General features: G+C 39.1%; 1 protein-coding gene across 1 annotated transcript; it reads left to right on the forward strand.

Moving 5' to 3' along the window:
- Positions 1-850: 850 nt before the first annotated feature.
- On the forward strand, positions 851-13,339 carry LOC101848238 (ciliogenesis-associated TTC17-interacting protein; the record flags this gene model as incomplete). Its single annotated transcript, XM_013088143.2, is given in 8 exon segments — positions 851-1,095; positions 2,729-2,815; positions 3,783-3,843; positions 4,420-4,523; positions 5,608-5,732; positions 7,081-7,157; positions 9,363-9,451; positions 12,393-13,339. Coding segments are annotated over 8 exon segments (1,040 nt in total), but the record flags the coding sequence as incomplete, so codon positions are not given.
- Between the last annotated feature and the right edge of the window lie 7,473 nt (positions 13,340-20,812).

Below are 20,812 nucleotides of genomic sequence, written 5' to 3' on the forward strand. Positions count from 1 at the left end.
CTCCTCCCTGTACCGTGAGTGACGTCACAGTTTCTGCACTCCTCTGTTTGTTTACTTTATTACCTGCTGCCAGCACAACGCGGCCTTGTACTCCTCTCATTCTCCTCCACCTTTCTCAACCTGTACCCCACCCCTTTCTCTGTCCCTCCTCCCCTCCCCTCCTCCCTCTTCCCCTCCCTCTTCCTTTCTTCTACCATTGTCATAGGATTTTACAAATCTTGTCTTGTATCACCCGCACAAAGAGAGATTTGAATGAACTTGCACCTAATATGCTTGTTTCAGTAAAAACACAACAGTCATTTATTAGTACTGGGAAAAAACAAGACGTACAGACAGGATTAATAGAGGGATAAAACAAATGTAATTTTATGAATGACATTTGTATAACGCTCAACCCTGAATAAAGTACACAGGCTCTGAGCGCTTTACAATACACTACAACGTACAACAGTAACATAAAATGTTGTGTTCTGACTAAAAGAAAATCACTCCCAATATTCATCTTATTAATGTAAAAACAGAAATGACTTCAGCTGACGTTTGAATGAATCAAAAGATTTGATCTCTCTTAAAGCACTTGGTAAAGCATTCCAGATCTTGGGGCTTTGGTATTCAAATGCCCTTTCACCTATTGTTTTAAATTTCATAGATGATACAATAATTTTGTTGTTGTCAGCTGATGACCTTAAATTGCGAGTTGGAATGTACAGTCTTGACAGATTTGATAAATATGATGGTGCATTATCATTCGAACATTTGTGACATAGGGTGGCCAACTTACCTACTATTTTGTAATGAAGTAATGAAGTCATTTTGTTTTAACCAGCTGTTCATATATTGTTTCTGACAGTTCCGGAGGAGGACTTCAAGTATGTCATGTTTGACGACAACCTTGTGACTGTGTCTGATGCTGGAAAGGAACTGGGAGAGTTTACTGTCACAGTTGAACCGACGCGCTACAAAGGGCTCGAGTGCTTCCTCATCCATGCAAACAGCCATGGCTCGATTGATGGTGTCCCCTGCGGTACCTCCATTGTGTGTCATGTTTCAAAGTGTCTGGAAACTCTGGAGCAGCAGCACCATGAATATGTGAAGGTGAATAGTCGAATTGACAAATTATTGGTGTCCCCATGACCGTAGGGACAAAGTCGTATACCTTTTTGTCCAATTTTGTCTTTTGGTTGGAAAAAGATAAATCTTTTCTGTACCCTTTTATTCTGAGTTTAAGATTAGGAAAGGAGAACATGTTTTTTTACTGTTGTATTGCATTTGCTCAGATATTTGTTTTATGTGCCTGAGAAAAGGGCCTTGGAAGCCTGTCCAAAGAACAGAAATTTTTAGAGAACTTTGATTTTGATTAAAAACATTAATTTTTCACAGATTTTATTACTTAATTTAAGCTTTAGCGGTTTCCGGATCCTTGCTCGGGGTTCAAATACATTCTGTTTAAGTGGGGGCTCTCGTGGCCTAGAGGTTACGGTGTTCGTCTCTTATTCAAAGGTCCTGGGTTCGAATCCAGGTAGCGACGGAAAAAAATTATTCTCTAAAACTGTCTCCTTTCACTTCCTCTTTCCTGCTCTTTAGCAATGTTCTGTCATCTGCTTTCGTCTCCACTTCCTGCCCCAACCCCTCACCTCCTTTGCCCCATCCTCTGGGCTCCTGACTCTTTCTACTGTTTCTCCTTGGCGCCTTCTTACTGCTGTCTTTCAGCCGCACTGATCTTCTGGTAGGAAAGATGTACTCCTAGCCTTCTTGGATAAGGGAGAAAAATATCGGAGGTCCAGTGTGCAAGTTGCGCACGTTAAAGATCCCTTGGTGGTCTAAAATCGATAAGAGTAGGCTTTGGCCGCCTCCTGGGCAAAATTAAAAATTTCCTACCAACTGAAAAATGTTAAATGTGTCCCGTGCGCTCATATGAAGTTATGCACTTGCGAGCGCCGTAAAACACTTACAAAAAAAAAAAATTTCTGTTGAAGTAGACTTTCAACATCTGAGTCAATGTATGGTGAGGCAGAAGATAATCTTTGTTCCCTGGCCTACTTAGGGCAGATAAAAAAATTATAAAGAGAACCTGCCTTTGAGAGCACCTCCTGAGGAAAAGGATGTTAAATGTTCATGATTTCCTGTAAAAGTGTGTTTTCTTGGGAAGCTATATGTTTTGAAAAACAAATTATTTTCAAAGTATTGATCATTAAAGTAATTTGAGACTGAATCTTTTTGGTATTATACTCACACTAGGCATGACCCATACGAAAAATGATCTTTTTGATTAACTCTTTAAGCCCTGAGTTTTTTCCACCGTTTCCCTGAGTTTTTTTCTACAGTCACCTAAACCTGGTGCACTATGTCTCACATTATAACCCCAAGAGCTTGCTTCCAACGTCTAGATAGTGGAAACAAAGGCTTAGTCATTACTATAAAACTTGGTTCGGGAATAGTTTCAAAAAGCAAGCAAGAACTGGCACTAAATAAAATGAAACAGTTGTCTCTAGTATTGGACGCTCTCAGCGTTCGTTGGGGATAAGGGTTATTACCGCCGGACGTTCCCAGTGTCCAATGGGGTTAAGACAGGAAAACTTAATATGGATGCTGCCTAGTTTTTTAACTCTTTACTTTCTTTCAAATGAATAGGTTACTGGAAGAAAGATTTCTTTTTTTAGATTTATTCTATCAGCTCTGATCTTGAGAAACACATGCTGATGATGATGCTTTCACGTCTCAATTTCAGCTCGACAACTGCCCTCTGGATCGAAAGACATTTTTGGTGAGACACAGCGATGGCTACACAATAAATCGGGTCATTACTCAAGGGGAGGTAAGGATTGTTCTTTTTTTTCTTTGGTCATTTTTGTTTTTGAGTCCCTTTTTCTATTCATTAGTGTTTTCTACCCTTGTGTGTGATTGATCTTGTTGGGTCCTAGCACTGGTTCATGTTTTTGTGTGTTGTCAATGAATAAATTGTGTCAAGACACCGTGGAATCGGACGCTCGTCAATTTTGGGACATGCGGTATCTTCTGAAAGCTGATTCATTTGCCTTGCTTCCAATGAAATAAAATCTATTGTTTTGAATAGAAGTCAAGATAATTGCGATTGAAGGAGGTGAGGTCGCCTAGTGTCAGTGGTGAAATTAGCGAGAAGACTGCCGCCAAAGTTTGGTTACTCTAATAGCCTAAAGAGTCCTTCAACACTGAACAATGACATATTTTGTGCCCTTAAGCAATGTTCTTCAATAAAAGTCACATGGAAATCTGTTTTTATATGGATAGGAAAAGGGTTGAGCCAAACAAATTGGATAAACTTTTCCAAACTGGCAGAAAAATGCCGTTTCTCAAATTTAGTTATTTTGACAAGCGCCTGATTTCACCATGCTGCCTCACATTTGTATAACATTTTTGCTGGCGGCTATTCTTGAACTTAAACACAGGGAAACATCTCTAATGGCTTTTGCACAAGAGCCTCTACTTATTACACTGAAAGTGTTACCAATAATGTAGGACCATGACATTTTGGGATTGGAGGGGGGGGGGGATTTGAAAGTCATATGGGGTCAAATGAATACGAAATGTAAGCAATAATAAGCCATCAGAAAGCACTCTTGAGCTAGGCATCTAGGGTTTAAACTAGTCACCCCGAAATTTGGGGCCCGTAGAATTACTCTCTCAAGATTTTTGATTTGCTTTTTTTGGATCAGGAAGCGAGCTGTTTCTTTGGTCCCTGGCATGAAACGAGAAGAAAAGCGAAAAGAAAGACTAACAGAATTTCATTTTTTTTTCTTTTCCAGGATGTACAGAGAACGACAAAGAACATCCCTGTGGACCAAATGAAGGGTTTCATTTCAGAAGGTAGACTTTGTTGTGCGAAATCCTCATAATAAACCTCAACGATTACTTGTATAAATGAAATTCACATCGGGGAAAAATAATAATGGTCCCTGTATATTTGCAAAGCCCTCTCCCCCCCCCCTCCCCGTGTGGTATCGGTTTTACATCTCTATAAACTCTTTAGTGTTATTGGCTAGGTTGGCCCTTCAGTTTTATTTGAGTATCTTCAGTGCGACTGGATGTAAATAGTTGAGAGCTTTGAAAACTCCCAAAATGTCGCAAGTTCAAAAACACTTTATTTGGGAATCCAACAGTGGATGGTATTAACAGAGCTTTCAATATACACAAGGTGATTCTGGTAACTTTAATACGTAAAAGTGACTCATTGGACAATCTCTTGATCTATTTTAGAGATGACTTCTTTCTCCATTATCTTTTTCTGTTTTTGTTTTTCAATTGCATTGTGAGTATGTTTAAGATACCGTACCAAGTAAATCCTACTTTGGTACCGTAGTTTCATGTTGGAAGTAATGTTCTTCATAGTTACTCTGGTATTTTTCCATGGTCTGATTGAGTCACTCTTTATGTATTCCACAGGATCAAATCTTTTGCTTCATCGTCTCCTTATAGAGAAACCTATGGACCATGATTTACAGTTCATTTCATTTGATTCCGACACCAATTTATGTCCTGCAGTTTATGTAAGTACTGGAAAATTCTACTTTCAGATGATTTTTTAAATTTACTTGTACTGATTTCAGTGGTAGCAGATGTTAAAGTAAACTACATATACTTAATACTAATATTTGATGTTTGTTGGATGTTGTTATGGTGGAAAATTACCTGAAAGTTCAAGAGAAATGCAGTTCAAACTAAAAGTACCATCAAAAGCCATAAGGAGAAATGGTAGATGGTACTTTTGAACGAAGAAAAAATTTGTCATTGGCTTAATTTGTAATCACTGTCTCATTTGGGGTTTTACATGATGTATGTGGTATTATTTTGAATTTCTCATTCAAGTTTCCACCAGAAGGGCTCAGTCATTGCATTATGGTGGTAGGAAATTGTAAATGATGGCTGTCAAGTAAATAAGGTCCTAAGAATGATTATGAATCACTGGTGTCTACTCTGTGGACATCCTGTACTGTTTCTGGGAAACTGTTAGACATTAGCAAGTCCAGATAATCTTAGTTTGAAGGCAATGGGTCTACTTGTGATTTAGGGTTTGTCCATTTTTTAAAAAGAATAATTAGACATGGAGATGTTTCATACTTTTATCCCTTTGCTTCTGTCACGGACTCTCTAGGGGTCTCTTGTGGTCCTTTCCTGCTCTCTAGCAATGTTCTGTCGTCTGCTTTCGTCTCCACTTTCTGCCCCCACTCCTCACCTCCTTAACCCTCTCCTCTGGGCTTCTGACTCTTTCTGCGGCCTTACTACTGCTACTCCTTGGCTCCTTTTTACTGCTGTCTTTCAGCCACACCTCTGGTCTTATTGTAGGTAAGATGTAATACCTAGCCTTCTCGGAGAAGTGCGAAAAATCTCAGAGGTCCTGTGTGCAAATTGCGCGCGTAAAAGATCCCTTGGTGGTCCAAACTCAATTAGAGTAGGCTTTGGCTTCCACCCGAGCAAAATTCAAAATTTCCTGCCAACTGAAAATGAAAATGTTTTACTGTGCCCCGCATGGCCATATAACCGTACGCAGTTGCAAGTGCCCCCCCCCCCCCCCCAAAAAAAAACCCCAACAAAAAACCAAAGAGAAAAATCTTGTAATTTCTATTTGAACAGAAAAAGCTGGATGGACGCACTCAAACTGTGGAAGATGTTGAGTTGAGAGTCTATGGCATTGAGAGAACCATCCATTCTACCTTTGACTTGCCTACAACTTGGCAGTCATATTTCATGAATGATGGGTGAGTACCTTAGTCCCAATGTTTCTCACATTTTGAGGTATCTGTCCCATTTTACTGTTCACTTTCTGTCTTCCTTTCCCTTGTTTGTTTTTTGTCCTGTTCTTTATTTTTTTGCTTTTTATTCTCCCTGATTCCCTTTGTTCCCTCCTTTCTTTTTCTTCTATTTCTTTGTTGCATTGAATATACAGTCTTATGTGTGTGGGGCACAAATTAATACAGCTGTGTTTTTCAAAGGACTCACAAAATTTTTATTTATTTAATGTCTAACATGTTGTAGTCTCTTGATGTAAGCTTGAGCCCCTCAAAACTGACAGGGATAATGCTAATATTGACCCAGTTTGACCAGAAACTGCTTCTTTTCCTATTTGTGTCACGACATGGTGGAATCAAGCACAAATCAATTTTTGGGCATGTGGAGTTATTGATATTATCTGAAAGCTTATTCATTTGATTGCTTTCAACGACAAAAATATCCATCTAACTTGAATAGAAGTTTAGATATTTGAGATTGAAGAAGGTGGGGTAGCCTGGTTTCAGTGGTTAATGGCCGCCAAAGTTTGGTCACTTCAATAGCTTTTAAGAGTCCTTGAAAACTGCAAATTATATGTTTTGGGCCTTTAAACAAAGATTTTCAGTAAAATTCACCCACCTTCCTATAGATCAGAATTGTGTGCTTGCTTCATTTTCTTTTGTGGTCATATTTTGTCTTTCTTTTCTGTGTTGGTACAGCAATAATCATCAGCAAGCTGTTCTACTGTTTTAAGCCTAGAAAGCAAAATTTTTCAGGAGTGAGAAAAAAAAACTTTCATTCTTTTAACAATTGTACCTTCACTATGTACTTTTTCTTGCTTTTTTGAACATTTAGAGTTAGAATTTCTACCGAAAAAAACTTCTTCAGCACATGCAACCAATACCATCATCATCATCATCATCATCCAATGATCATCGTCACCATCCAGTGCCAGATCTGCGACAGACATCGACGATCGTGGTTCTCCATTCATTCCTTTGCTCGGATGCTCTCCAAAAAGCTATGTTTCCCTGATCTTTCCCTGTTGACCATTTGTTTAGGTTCCCCAAGTAGGTTGCTCTGGGCCTACCCTTGCCTCGTTTGCTAGATGTTCAAGACCTTTATGTCTAGTTAGGTGTCCCAAAAACTGCATTTGTCCTTTCCTGATTGTGTTTAACATTGAGCGTCCCAATACCACAAATTAAAAAACCAATATTTCTTAAAAAGTCAAGACTTTGGGCAGAGTACATCTGAATAGTTGGCAAACGATATATAAAACACAGACTGGTTTCTTTAGGCTAACATGAACACCATGTGCCTTTGCTGTGTTCTCTTCAGTCATTTGACGAACCGTGTGCAAGTTGGCTCCCCTGTGACGATGAAGCTGGCCAAGGTACCCATGAGGATAGAGAGAGGTAAGGGGTCTTTTTTTTGGACCTATAACTTTTCTATATTCATAACAAATCACTGGAGCATCGTTTCCTCTGGATTGTACACACATAATTTGAGTTTTGTTGTACTGCATCCATTCTAACCAGTCCGGAGATGTGTACTTTTATGTTCACTATAATATTACTATATATTACGTTGAAAACATGCAGGTGGTTGGCGGGTGCTCTGGTGTGGTTTTCTCCTTCTTTCCTATCTATCATCTATCGTCCCAACCTCTCATTCTTCTTTTTTGTGTTTTTTACTCTCTTGTAACACCTCTAATCTTTGGCACTTATTTGACCTCATTGTGTTGCTGGTGCCGTAATACTATTACTAAATCTTTAAAAAAACTAAAGTTGAAAACATTTTTGGGATTGTAATATCTTATGCAGTCATTGATGTGTTCAGTGTCATGAGCATTGAGTCTTTGAATAATGATAATAGATAGATAGCATTTTTATGGCGCAAATCCCCGCTCAACAGCAAGCTCTATGCGCTTCACAATCTATACTTTTACCCCAGCTGACCTGAGAGCATTCTGAAACAACCTCAACTTCCTGGGAAGCATACAGTGCAAGTGGCCTTTTATAGGCGCTAAAATACTAACATACTGACAAGGTCTTTCACTGTCTATGGCCGGGTATCCATTCCCTCCTGGGTGAAGTGAGGAAAATTCACGTAAAGAGCCTTTCCTAAATGTGATTTGATTGCTTTATTGATATAGTTCTGTGCCATCAAATTTTGCCATTCACAACTCCCAATCCCTCTCCTGAGACTCTTTTGAAGAATCCTAGGGAACGTGCTAGTGTAATATGGGTACAAACATGTGGATGTGGATGTACGAACAGCATGGTGAAATCAGGCGCTCGTCAGAATACTGAAATCGGAGAAACAGGCATCTTTCCGCCAGTTTAGAAATTTTTATCCAATTTTTATTTTTTGGCTCAACCTCCTTTATGTCAATATAAAAACACATTTTCATGTGAATTTTACTGAACACATTGATTAAAGGCACAAAATATGTAATTTTTCAGTTTTCAAAGACTCTTTAGCTATTGGATTTACCAAACTTTGCCAGCCATTTTCTCGCTAATTTCACCAATGTGCGACCTCACTTCCTTCAATCACAAATATCTCGAGTTCTATTCAAGATAGATGGATATTTATTTCATTGGAAGCAGGGTGAATAAATCAGCTTTCAGATGATACCAATAACTCCACTTGCCCAAAAATTGACAAGGGCTTGATTCTTCTGCGTTGTGACACATATAAAAATGGAAAAAATGCTCCTTCTTCATGACATGGTATGACAGCGCCACCCGCCAAAGCATGCTCCTCTGAGACTCATTGCTTGGAATAGTGAAATTAATGTGCATTCTGCATGTCTGTATATATAAGCATTCCACTCTGTTTTTTCAATAACACGGGAAAGTGTATTTCTGTCGATATTTTTAATCGACTTCATATTCACAACTAACTCTTTTCTCGAATGCCACTTCACTGAAGGGAGGTGCTACTGACTGAAGTGTCTTTTGGCCATTCACAAAGGGAGGACATTAACATGTTCTTATGAACAGTAGAATTGTAAATAGGCTGATTCATTAATGTTATGCTCATAACTGTGCCTGAACTGCAACAGGGAACTGCTGCTTTTTCTTTCCTAATCCTTACTACTGTCATTTTTCCTCTACTTCTTTTGTATTTATGTCACACACATTTTTTGAGAAATAGTGAGAGTTTCAAAGAGATCTTCCTACTAAAAGTATTCTAAAATGTGTAGAATAGAACCCGGGGGGTACAAAATGTCCCCAGGGCGTATGGATAGGGTTAAGAAACATTTTTTTTCTGTAGCAACAGTCTATGATGGCTCCTCTTTTCTATTCATCATCGTGAAAAAAAAACCAAACTGGTTAATGTCTACTTATTTAGTGGGTTTTTTAAAATCAGTTTACGTATGATTATTTTTTTTTTTATGTTCTTTGTTTCAGTTTGATTTGAGTTGGTGTTGTTTTTGAAAGCGATGACTGCAGTATATCATGAAGTGATCACCAAGTTGTGTTTTAAAAATTCCTCTGCACATAGTTTCTTTTTGGATTTGTTCACTGTAGCTGCACTGATTGTTATTACTACTTTTTTTTTTTGCTGTTTTTTTTTTCTGACATGCAATGCATTGTGCCCTGTTCGTTTAGATGAAGAGACCCCAAAGCCTGTATTTGAGAAAAAAGACTTGAACTGGGAGGAAGATATGCAACTCCATTCTAAATTCCTGGATAGGAAGGTGGGTCACAATGTCTGCTACGAGTTTTGTTTTTTCTGTATGTTTGTGTAATGATGATTATCCATATACCATGTGACTTGAGCACATTGATTTGATATATCGTTTAGTTTTAGTTTTATAAAAAAACAAAATCAACTAAAGTTTTTGCTTGAATTGGGCATGTGATAATCTGAATAGAATGAAATCATATTGCTTCTTGACTGTTGTAAATATGGATGTAACTAAAGAGGATGAAACCCCCCCCGGGGCGGAGCCATTGACTGAAGTGTCTTTCGGCCATTCCCAAAGGGGGGGATATTAACATGTTCGTATGCACAGTAGAATTGTAAATGGGCTGATTAAACAATGTCATGCTCAAAACTGTGCCTGAACTACAACAGGGAACTGCTGCTTTTTCTTTCCTAATCCTTACTATCGTCATTTTCCTCTACTTCTTTTGTATGTTTGTCACACTCTTGTGATCCCCCACTATTTCCGGGGTGCCTTGATATTCGAAGCAGACTTTGTGCTGTTTAAGCTAGAGAGGTGAGCAGAGTAAGTCTGATTCCCTGTAAAGACCTCTCTGTTGACATGCACCTCTTGGCACTCATATGTGTTTTTGTGTTGCCGTAAAACATTTACTAAAACTAAACTGAGTTGAAAGTGCTGTAACAACAGAACAGAAAGTATACCTTTGTCACAGAATGTTCATACTCTGAGGAGCTGTAACAACAGAACAGAAAGTATACCTTTGTCACAGAATGTTCATACTCTGAGGAGCTGTAACAACAGAACAGAAAGTATACCTTTGTCACAGAATGTTCATACTCTGAGGAGCTGTAACAACAGAACAGAAAGTATACCTTTGTCACAGAATGTTCATACTCTGAGGAGCTGTAACTATTTTTAGTGAAAAAAACAACAACCTGTTAACTGATATCCTTTTTACTGTAGAGGAGTTCGACTTCGGAAGCCATTCAGATTTGTGGATAGTTGGCGGGTGCTCTGGTGTGGTTTGCTCATTCTTTCATATCAAACATCTATTGCCGCACGCTCATAGGACCTTATGCAGTTGCGAGCGCCGTAAAAACTTACCAAAATAAAACAAACAAACCCATCTGTTGTCCGCATCTCCCCCCCCCCCCAATCTCCTTTTTTGTGTTTGTTACTCTCTTGTAACACCTCTAATCTTCGGCACTTATACGACCTTATTGTGTTGCAAGTGCTGTAAAACACTTACTAAACCAGTATTTCAGAATGTTTTCTTTCAACAAAATACTCGAGAAAATAAGCAAGCACCTGTAGGGTTTGTGCAAATGCACAGTTCGCAGCATATATTACAGCTAGAGGAGCTGGTCAAAGTCCCGATTTTCTTTTTTTCTGAAGCGACATTTTCAAAACCACGGTCATTGTAGCTTGTTGTTGACTTTCCATAGGTGGAATTACAGAGAAGCTTTCCCTTAATTCAGAAAAATAGCTGTTCTGACTGTCAGTATTGTACTTATTCAAAAGTTCGAAGGTGTAGGGTTGGGGGGTGCTCTGGTGTGGTTTGTGCCTTTTTTCCTATCAAACATCTGTTGTCCTTATCTCCCCTCCTTTATTTTTGTGTTTGTTACTCTCTTGTAACACCTTTAATCTTCGGTACTTATTTGACCTTATTGTGTTGCAAGTCCCTTAAAACTCTTACTAAAACTAAAACTAAGCTTGAAGATGTTGAGCTCAGTGTTGAAAAGGGCTCTTGAGGAGTTGTGTGTGTTAAGACAACCTCCATTTAGGCCAAAGTCTTTTTCTTAACATTTGGACAAAAACTTTGTTTGATTATATATCTGAAGGGCACAGGGGAAAAACAACAGTAGTCACAAACTGAAAATTTACAGGGTGCCAATTTTAAAAGCTTGTGGACTCATATAACTTTATATTTGTTTTACTGGTGGTTTATTGTTAAGTGTTGTTGAATGGGAAATCCTAACTACAATAATTAACGAACGGTTGAACAGAAATACAGTTATGAGTATGAGTCAACAAGCATTCAAAACTGATACACAATTTTCAGTTTATGACTACAGTCAGTTTTCTCCTGTAGTCTTCTTCTGAATTTTATTGACATTTTACATGTTTGAAAATGATTGACTTATGAAACAGCCTTTTGATCTGCTCCCCTTCTTAGAATTTTTTTCAGTGATAAAAAGATAGACAGTGTGTAAATTTTCAAACTTTTGTATCAATTTGAGATTCACAGGTAAAGGCTCATAGGTAAATTTCATGCCTTTTGATGAAAAGTATTTTTTAATTGTTTCAGGGTGCCCGGTAGTTAAATTTGTGGTCAGCCACAATTTTCAGCCATTTTTATTTACTTTTTAAGAAGTTCATGACTTAACTCTTTATGTCCGGCAAGCTGCTCCCAGCGGCTCGCGGTCAGAACCACTGTTCTAGTGGGCTGCTGACAGTGGTTCGGGCACATTCCTTTACGACGACTTCAACATCAAATTACTGTTTGGAATTGCGGAAAACTGGTCTCTTTTATCGGAATTTCTTTCATAAGATAAAGATCTATCAAAATATGTTCGCTTGTGTTGATTTAATGACTAATTTAGTGACATTTTGTCATTTTTAGATTAAGCACCGAAAGAGGGCCCCGGCATAGTGGGTTTACGGTTAATTACCCCCTCCTCATAGATAAAGAGGTAATCATTTGATTTAAGGCACATGAGTTGACTTTATGGCATAGTTAATTATATGTAACACCTCGGTTGTGGGTGGTTGGCTGGTGCTCTGGTGTGGTTTGCCTTTTCTTTCCTATAAAACATCTATCGTCTTTATCTCTCCTTCTTTTTTGTGTTTGTGACTGTCTTGTAACGCCTCTAATCTTCGGCACTTATATGACCTTATTATGTTGCAAGTGCCGTATAACACTTACTATAACTAAAACTAACACCTTGGCTGTTGATGTTCTTTCCTACAGGAGGAGTTAAAAGGTGATCACGCGACGTACATGCGGCACCACCCAGAATTACGGGCCCTGCTAGCGGATTTTCTACAGTTTCTGCTGCTAAGGAAGCCAGAGGATGTGATAGCTTTTGCTGCTGATTATTTCTCCGCATTCTCCACCTCCATGCCTGATCCCTCACCGTACCTGGCTTCCAATGCTCCCACCCCGTTCCCAGCTAGTCGCAAAAATACGAGAATTGATGATCTAAGGGCCCCAACAAGATAAAGGTGTTCTCGATAACTGGCGTTCTCAGAGTGTCTCGCTCTCTGTGGAATGGATGTTCATTGTCCAGGTGGTTCCAAGTTCTCGGATAGCTGTATAATGCTCCTTTCAGTTTTGTCCTGTCTGAAACCCTCGTAACAATTGCATTGATTGCGTTTGTTTAGAATAAAGCCTATGCAGTGCTAACTTACAGCTCTGAAGATTGTGTAAAGGATTACCGAAAGCTGTTTTGTTGTGTAAAAGATATTGTTGGTTCCTTTTTTGCTACTTTTCAGTGAAAATCTCCAGTATTTTTGTCTCCGCTCCAGTGGAAGTTAAGATCTTTATGTGTTTGTGGGAGTGGGGTATTTAAGAAGACTTTTCTTACAGTTTACCTTGATATTATTTAGCCAGGAACCATTACTTTGTTGTTTGTTTTTTTATGACATGTGAAAAATAGTGCTCAAAGATCAAACAAATAATACCCTCATTATGCAAGAACAACATTTTTCACAGTCCTCTCCTATCTCATGGAGTGAAATTAGCATAGTGGCATCATTTCTACAATAAAATAGATGGGGAAGGGGGGTAAAAGTCTTGATGGCACAGCAGAAGATATTCAGAGACTTCTCCGGCGAGCAAAGATATCGCATATATAGCCAATAAAACTGTCACAGATCAATTATGTTCAAGAAAATTTCAAACATAACTCCAAAATATCAAATTATATGTTAAAATAAGGGGATGGGGGCTCATGCCCCCGTTTAACACCGCCAGATATTTTAATTGGTCGAGAAGCACAAAGCATTTTGATTGGTCTATCTCCATTGGAGATGTCTCCGGATAGATACTGCGGTCTTGATTGGTTTTTAGAATTTTTGTCCAGATTGGTGAAAAAAAATGTTTCATTTTAATCTCATAGGTTTTGAATATTGTACTTAACCCTCTGTATCCATGCACACACCTCAGCTTGCAATGTGGGTGGTTGGAAGGTCAGGAGCTTCTGGTGGAAGGTTCCATTTTTACTGCTTCTTAACCATATCCATACGTCATGTTTTACTATCATATCAATACGACGTGGGGAACTCTGTGCCACAACTTTCCAAAGAAGAAATTCACTCGTTAATCCGATCCGTAGGCTTTGCATAGCAGTCTTCAAAATGATTTTTTGAGAAATGCTAAAAGTTTCAAAGAGATCTTTGTATTAGAAGTATTCTAAAATGTGAAGAATACAACCCCAGGGCGTACCGATAGGGTTAACTATTTGTCTGTTGTTACTGTCTATCTGTCTCACCCTACCACCGCACTAAATGACTGTTTTCGAGTCGTGAAGTGCTTCTTTTCAGCTCAAACAGTGAACGATGGGGTAAATCTAGCAGTCGTTGCTGTTGTTGATGTTAATGTTGTTGTCGTTGTTGTTATCTATCCTGCAACAGCTGACCTCTTGCCCTTCTGTTCAATGCCATGTAGTGATAAATGCAGGTTTGCTGCAGTTGCTGTTATGTTCCATAGAGTGTGTTATCAGTGTTAGGTCTCGGAGGGAGAAGTGTAGCTCTGATGTCATTTAGGGCTGTACTGTAAATCTAGCAGTCGTCTCAGGAGAGCTTGGATGCACAGGCCGTGAAGGTTCAAAGAGTCGAGCTATGGTTGGATGAAGTAGAAGATGTAGTAAGTCGTGAAATTGCAGTCTGTTATGCTCTACAGTACATCTCTCTCTCTCTTTCTCTTGCCCTTTTTAACTCCCTGTGGAGCATAGGCCTTCAACTTCATTTCTCCAGCGAAGCCTGTACTGTGCATCCTGTTCTAGCTGTTTCCATGATGTCCCCGCCTTTTCCATTTCTGCTTGTACCGCTTGCCTCCATATCATCTTTGGTCTTCCCTTCTTACGTTTTCCTTGTGGATTCCACGGCAAAGCCAGTCTGATGAGGCTTGTCGGGGGTCTCCTCAGGTTGTGCCCAATCCGTTTCCACTTCTTCAGTGCATGTTGGCCCCCAAAAGCATTAGGGTCAAATTGGTAGATTTTCTTTTGATGCCATATTCTTTAACTATAAGATAACCTGTCATTTATTATTTCATACCTATAAATTTTGAAAACTTCACCTGTAAGCATAATGTATTTATGTCCTTTAGGCTTGAATATGAGAAGTAACTCGTTTTGTCAGCATGCTTCACAAATAATTCAATTCCATTTAACAGTCTGGTGGCTAAAATAACAAACCACAACCTGGGGCTATTGGGTTTATGTTCAAGGAAAGGGAAGAAGTGCTCACTTTCTCTCATAATATTATTTAGTTGTAAAGCGTCTGCAGTTTGTTCAAATATACAGCAGTTTCATGTTTTCTGATCCTTCCTATCAAACATCTATTGTCTTTATCTCCCCTCCTTCTTTTTTGTGTTTGTTACTCCCTTATAACACCTCTAATCTTCGGCACTTATATGACCTTATTGCGTTGCAAGTGCCGTAAAACTCTTACCAAAAAAATATGTTTTCTGAACCGTGTGTTTTCCCTCAGGTTACCCAGTGTACGCCCGCTCGTTTCCCTTGATGTTTGTCAGGTTTACCTAAGTGTCCTGAGTGTTTTCGCTGTGGGAGATTGATGGTTGTGATTGTTAAATGATCGTCTGTATTTTTTTGGCTCATTTTGACAGAATTGTAATCATTTAGGAGGCGGGATACTTGGGCCCTGCTGGCCGGGTCAGGGTTGGAGATACATCATACTATATCCTGTCCCTGCTTAATTTAGCAAAATTTGATCAAGTTTTGCATAATTTCTGATTATTTTCCTTTATCATTCTTTGTTGAAATTAACTGACTCGCATAATTTCACATTTTGGGCTCAGTTTGCATAATTTCATTTTTTTTGTGCATAAAACCACGGGGACAGAATATCCGTGCAGAATGGCTTGAATACTTGGCTCAATATACTTCCCCACCTGGGAATCGAACTTGCACCTTTTATGTGCTGCAGTGAAGAACTTCTCTCCTTCGTGACACAGGGTCTGTTCGTGCTTCACCGGACACAGTTTTGGGACCCCAGGGACTCAGAGCAATACTAGATTTAGTGGTCAGTTTCCTATAATCTAAGACTATAAGGAAACATTTTCTTTCTATTGAGTAAATATTTCTGAATGCGAATCTGTGATTAATTTTACGAAATGCATCTAATGAAAGCAGTGTGCAGAACACGAGCGCCATAGGTCTCAGCAGCATCTTGGCTGGTTAGACGTTTAAAAAATAATGACGAACGGCGTTCTTCATAAAGATCACGAAGGGGTTAACCCTTATGTCACAGAAGCTGCTTTCGGGAGAGGTCAATGACTGTGTAGGACTGTTGGTCAAATTGTTACGGAGGAGGAGCACAGACGTGAGTCAGGCCAGGCTGAGTTATTCTGATTTTCTAACCAGTATGATTTCACATATTTTTATATGCGCTGCGCATGTGGTTACATAAGGGAGGCATTGCGCTTTCAAGAGCGAAATGCTCGCAGCTAAAGGGATTTTTAAACAACAACATACGGGCTGCAACCGAAAATATGCGAATATGAGTATTTTGATTAAAATACGCGTTCGTGGCATGACTTCGTCTCGGTAGTAGTTATAACAATTATAAACCTACATATGATGGACCAAGCCTTTTCTCCTCACTGTGGTGAAACCGGCATGATAATTTAATGCAATATGCTTTCATTTGTGAATAGTAATTTACGTACAGGTTGTTTTGTTTCTCAAACGAAAAAAAACAAATTCTGAGTTTATTTCGATCTTGCTCACAATTTGTTTGCTTGCCGTATACAACTCTTGAAGCCATAATTTTTTGGGGGGGTTTTTTGTTTAAATTATTTGGCAGGTATCTTGCTACAGGATTTCTCTTTTTTCCCTGATATAAAGAGATTTCATTTTTGGTACTTTGGAAATACTGTATAGTAGAACCTCAGTAAAGTGTATTCGTAGACTTATTTGCACTCTTAATTTGTGGTTTTCTTATGTCACTTGCTTTGGATTTAAGACCTTGAAAAATGTATTTTGTCATGATGTGGTGGAATCAGGCGCTTGTCAATTTTTGAGCATACTGAGTTATTACTATCATCTTAAAGCTTGTTTGTCTCACTTTCAGCGGAAAAATTATCCATCTGTCTTCAATAGAAGTGGAGATATTTTTGGATTGAAGGGGGAGGGGATGACCTGGTTTCAGAGGTAAAATTAGCGAAAAATTGACCATCAAAGCTTGATAACTTTTAAAGCTGGAGAGTCCATGAAAACTGTAAATTTATATTTTTGTGTTTAATCAACGTTTTTCGGTTAAAATCCTCACAGGCATTTGTTTCTAAATGGACATAAAAGTTGTTGAGCCAAAAAAACAAAACTGCTCTTCTTCGATTTAGTTATTTTGACGAGTGCCTGATTTCACCACGATGCCTCACATTTTGTAGCCAGATGCATGTAATGTATTTGTATTACTACTAAGATTTCTCAGCATTGTAACTGGTGTGTTCGATTTAGTCACTGATTGAGACATCTGAAAAGTTGAATTATATTCCTTGCTTTTACCATCACAGGGCCATCAAGAGTTCACTTACTTTGAGTTTTATCTACTAAATTGTTCCCAATTGGTATTCTTTAGTTGAGACTTTTGAATTATGTGCCTTTGTTGGAGACCTGACGTGTTGTGATAGAGAGAAGAGAATACTGTTCTCTCAACCCTTCTCGTTCTCAGATGGGAAGGATATTATGTTATGATTTGGGTTTTTTGGTTTTATTGGTTTTTTGGTTTTTTTTGTTTGTTCATTTAGCCTCACCTCATTCTGGATGACGAAATTTTAAATTTATCATCTCTGAATCAACTCTGTATCTGTGGACAAAGGTGAAGAATTATTATTATTTCTAGCAATATTTCCCTATTTTCATTGTGCCAGTTCCCAGAATGCATTATATTCTTTTGGCCTGGTAATAAGGTGATAACTCCTGACTTCTTTGTTTTTGTTGGAAAATTCTGTTCAAATCGTTCTGTGATCTTTTTAGGTACTCATGGAGTACTGTAGTCGGGATAGATAGGTTGGTTCACAGTGTGTGTTCTCTTGGTAGCATGGCAAAGGAGAAGCTGAATTTGTCGCTTTTAAGCACACGCGGGCTATCCCGAAAAATGCTGTTTTGAGAAAATCGGAGGTAAAGTTTTTGGACCCTTGTTCAGTGTCTTCTATAGGTAGGGCAATACCCACTTTTGGTGTAGGTCAAGATTTCTGGAAACCCCCGAAATCTGGGTTCGCCCGCTTGTCCTATTGTAGCAGGGGTACAATGCTGAGGTGAATCCTAACATTGACACTGGTCCAATAGACCACAGGTGCTCTGTCTGTGGACAATTCTTTGACAATAGAAATAGCGCTGAAGTTCACAAGCAAAGTCCTTCTAAGAATGTTTGAAGTTCACAAGCAAAGTCCTTCTAAGAATGTTTCACCAACTAATCGTTTGTTCAGTCCTGTAAGTACACCACTTCAGGGAAAGGGAAAACCTCTGACTCGTGCTATCTATAGGCCCATGGTACGTTTTAGCATTTGTGATCATTACAAGCTGCATGCTATTATTACTTCCTGTACTTTTCCTACTTTGCTGAAGTCTGTAATGTCCCTTACTCCTTAGATGTCAAAGGTCCTCTTCAGTTAATGATGGACGAAGTATTATCATGCTGAGGTATAACAAAGATTGTACAGAATCTTTGGGTATATATGTTACACATCTGTCTGAGATTGTTGAAAATATTTTGACCGTTCAGCTACTTGTTATGTGCACAATTTCCCCCTGCCCCGTCCTCAGACACACAAACCAAGGAATCTATCTTAATGGAACATTGTGATAATATTATGTTTGAAAATAAATTATTGAAAACGTTCATGTTTTTTGTGTTTTTTTTTGGTGTATTCCCCCCCCCTGTCTCTTTCTCTCTCTCTCTCTCTCTCTCTCTCTCTCTCTCTCTCTCTCTCTCCCCCCCCCCGGCCACCCCCACATTTATTTCATGAAAGAGAGTGGGTGTTTGGAGGGTACTCTGGTGTGGTTTGCTCTTTCTTTCCTGTCAAACGTCTGTTGTCCTTATCTCTCCTCCTCCTTTTTTGTGTTTGTTGCTCGCTTGTAACGCCTCTAATCTTCGGCACCTATTTGACCTTATTGTGTTGCAAGTGCTGTAAAACTCTTTACAAAAAGTTATTTCTATTCATTAATCTCAATGAAAAGATCTGCCGTTTAGAGACGAAAACTTTCGTAGGATAGGCCGTATCCTTTGATGAGGCTTACAAAAAGTTTGCAGACCTCGCAGGCCTCTGTTCTTGAAAAATACAGTCTCCCATACAGCTGAGTCCACCCCTTCCAGCCCCAGCCACTTTTGTGTACTCCCTAACCCCTGTCCCAGCAAATACAGCAGCATGTCAGAAAAAGAAGCATGCATTTAAAAAAAAGTGAAACAGTATCTTTGTAATGAGGTTGAGATAAAAACATATAACAACCATGTTTAAAGGAAAATCAACGAAAATTATGAAAATTAAAGTTTAATTAGGTTCGCTAAATTAGAAAAATGCGCAAATTCGATACACCCGAAACTGAAAATATACGCTCTTGGGACGGTGGGAAGTAAGAGCGCTGCTGAAAATATACGCGCATGGGGCTGGAAGTGTTTTAATTAACAAGTACGTTTCTTCTGAAAACAGCGGTAAACCGAAAGAAAACTAAATCCCCAACACTTTTCAAGTAGTTGAGCAAGCTGATTAAACCAAAAACCTGTCTAAGCCCAAGAAAATCCGGCTATACAGCAGAAGTGGGTTTGAGCAGATTCCACTGTATATTCTTTTAGTTTTAGTTTAAGTAGAGGTTTTAGGGCGCTCGCAACTGCATAAGGTCATATGAAGATTAGAGGTGTTACAAGAGAGTAACAAACTAAAAAAAAAGAAGGGGAGATTAGGACGATAGGTGTTTCATAGGAAAGAAGAAGCAAGCCACACCAGAGCACCCGCCAACCACCCACACTATATATTCAAACATCTTTCATGCCGTATAGAGAAAGAAACAGACCACGATCTTCCGCCTACAAACAGGACATAATAAATATACAGCTCAACTTCCACATGAAGAGAATAAAACCAGAACTTCCCCCAACGAGTCCTTTGTGTGACTATGCATATATCATTATATGAAACTGTGGATCATCCCTTGTTCCACTGCACAGCCCTAAATGACATCAGAGCTACACTTCTCCCTCCGTGACCTAACATTGACAACACACTCTATGGTACATTACTGCAACTGCAGCAAACCTGCACTTATCACTACATGGCATTGGACAGAAGGGCGAGAGCCCAGATGTTGCTGAATCGACAACAACAACAAAAACAACAACAATAATAACAACAACAATAACATCTTTCATACCCCAAGTAATGTTTTTAATAGGAATAGAAAAGAAAAGCTATTAACCTATGACACAAACCAACTGTGGTGCGGTCAAAAATTCGTGGCGCAACGTATTGGCCAATGTTTCCTCAGCTATCAAACATAAACTCAATCTCCAGCTTTTGCATAATGACATGTGTCAATTTGTCGTAACAGATCAACATTTGAAGAGCCGTTTTCCCAAACTCTGTAAGTCAGTTTTGACGAGCGCCTGATTTCACCACAATGCTACACACATACATAATACAAATGTATATGTAAAGCGTCGTGAATGTATGTGTGTAGCATTGTGGTGAAATCAGGCGCTCGTCAAAACTGACTTGCAGAGTTTTGGAAAACCACTCTTCATTTTTGTAAACGCCTGGTGGAGGCTTTCGTGGTCTAGAGGTTAAGGTGTTCTCCTCTCCTCCAATAGGTCCCGGATTCGAATCCGGATAGCGACAGAATATTTTCCTCTCTAAAATTTTCTCATTTCACTTCCTTTCCTCTGCTCTCAAACAATGTTCTGTCGTCTGCTTTCGTCTCCACCTTCTGCCCCCAACCCCTCACCCCGTTTTCCTCGTCCTACTCTGGGCTCCTGACTGTTTCTGCAGCCTTTCTATATACTGCTACTCCTTGGCTCCTTCTTACTCTGCTGTCTTTCAGCCACATCCCTGCTCTTACGGTAGGAAAATCTACACCTAGCCTTCGCGGATAAGGGCGAAAAATCTTGGAGGTCCCGCACACGTTAAAGATCCCTTGGTGGTCCAAAATTGATAAA

This window comes from Aplysia californica, unplaced genomic scaffold (assembly GCF_000002075.1).
Source record: "Aplysia californica isolate F4 #8 unplaced genomic scaffold, AplCal3.0 scaffold00692, whole genome shotgun sequence".
Taxonomy (NCBI): domain Eukaryota; kingdom Metazoa; phylum Mollusca; class Gastropoda; order Aplysiida; family Aplysiidae; genus Aplysia; species Aplysia californica.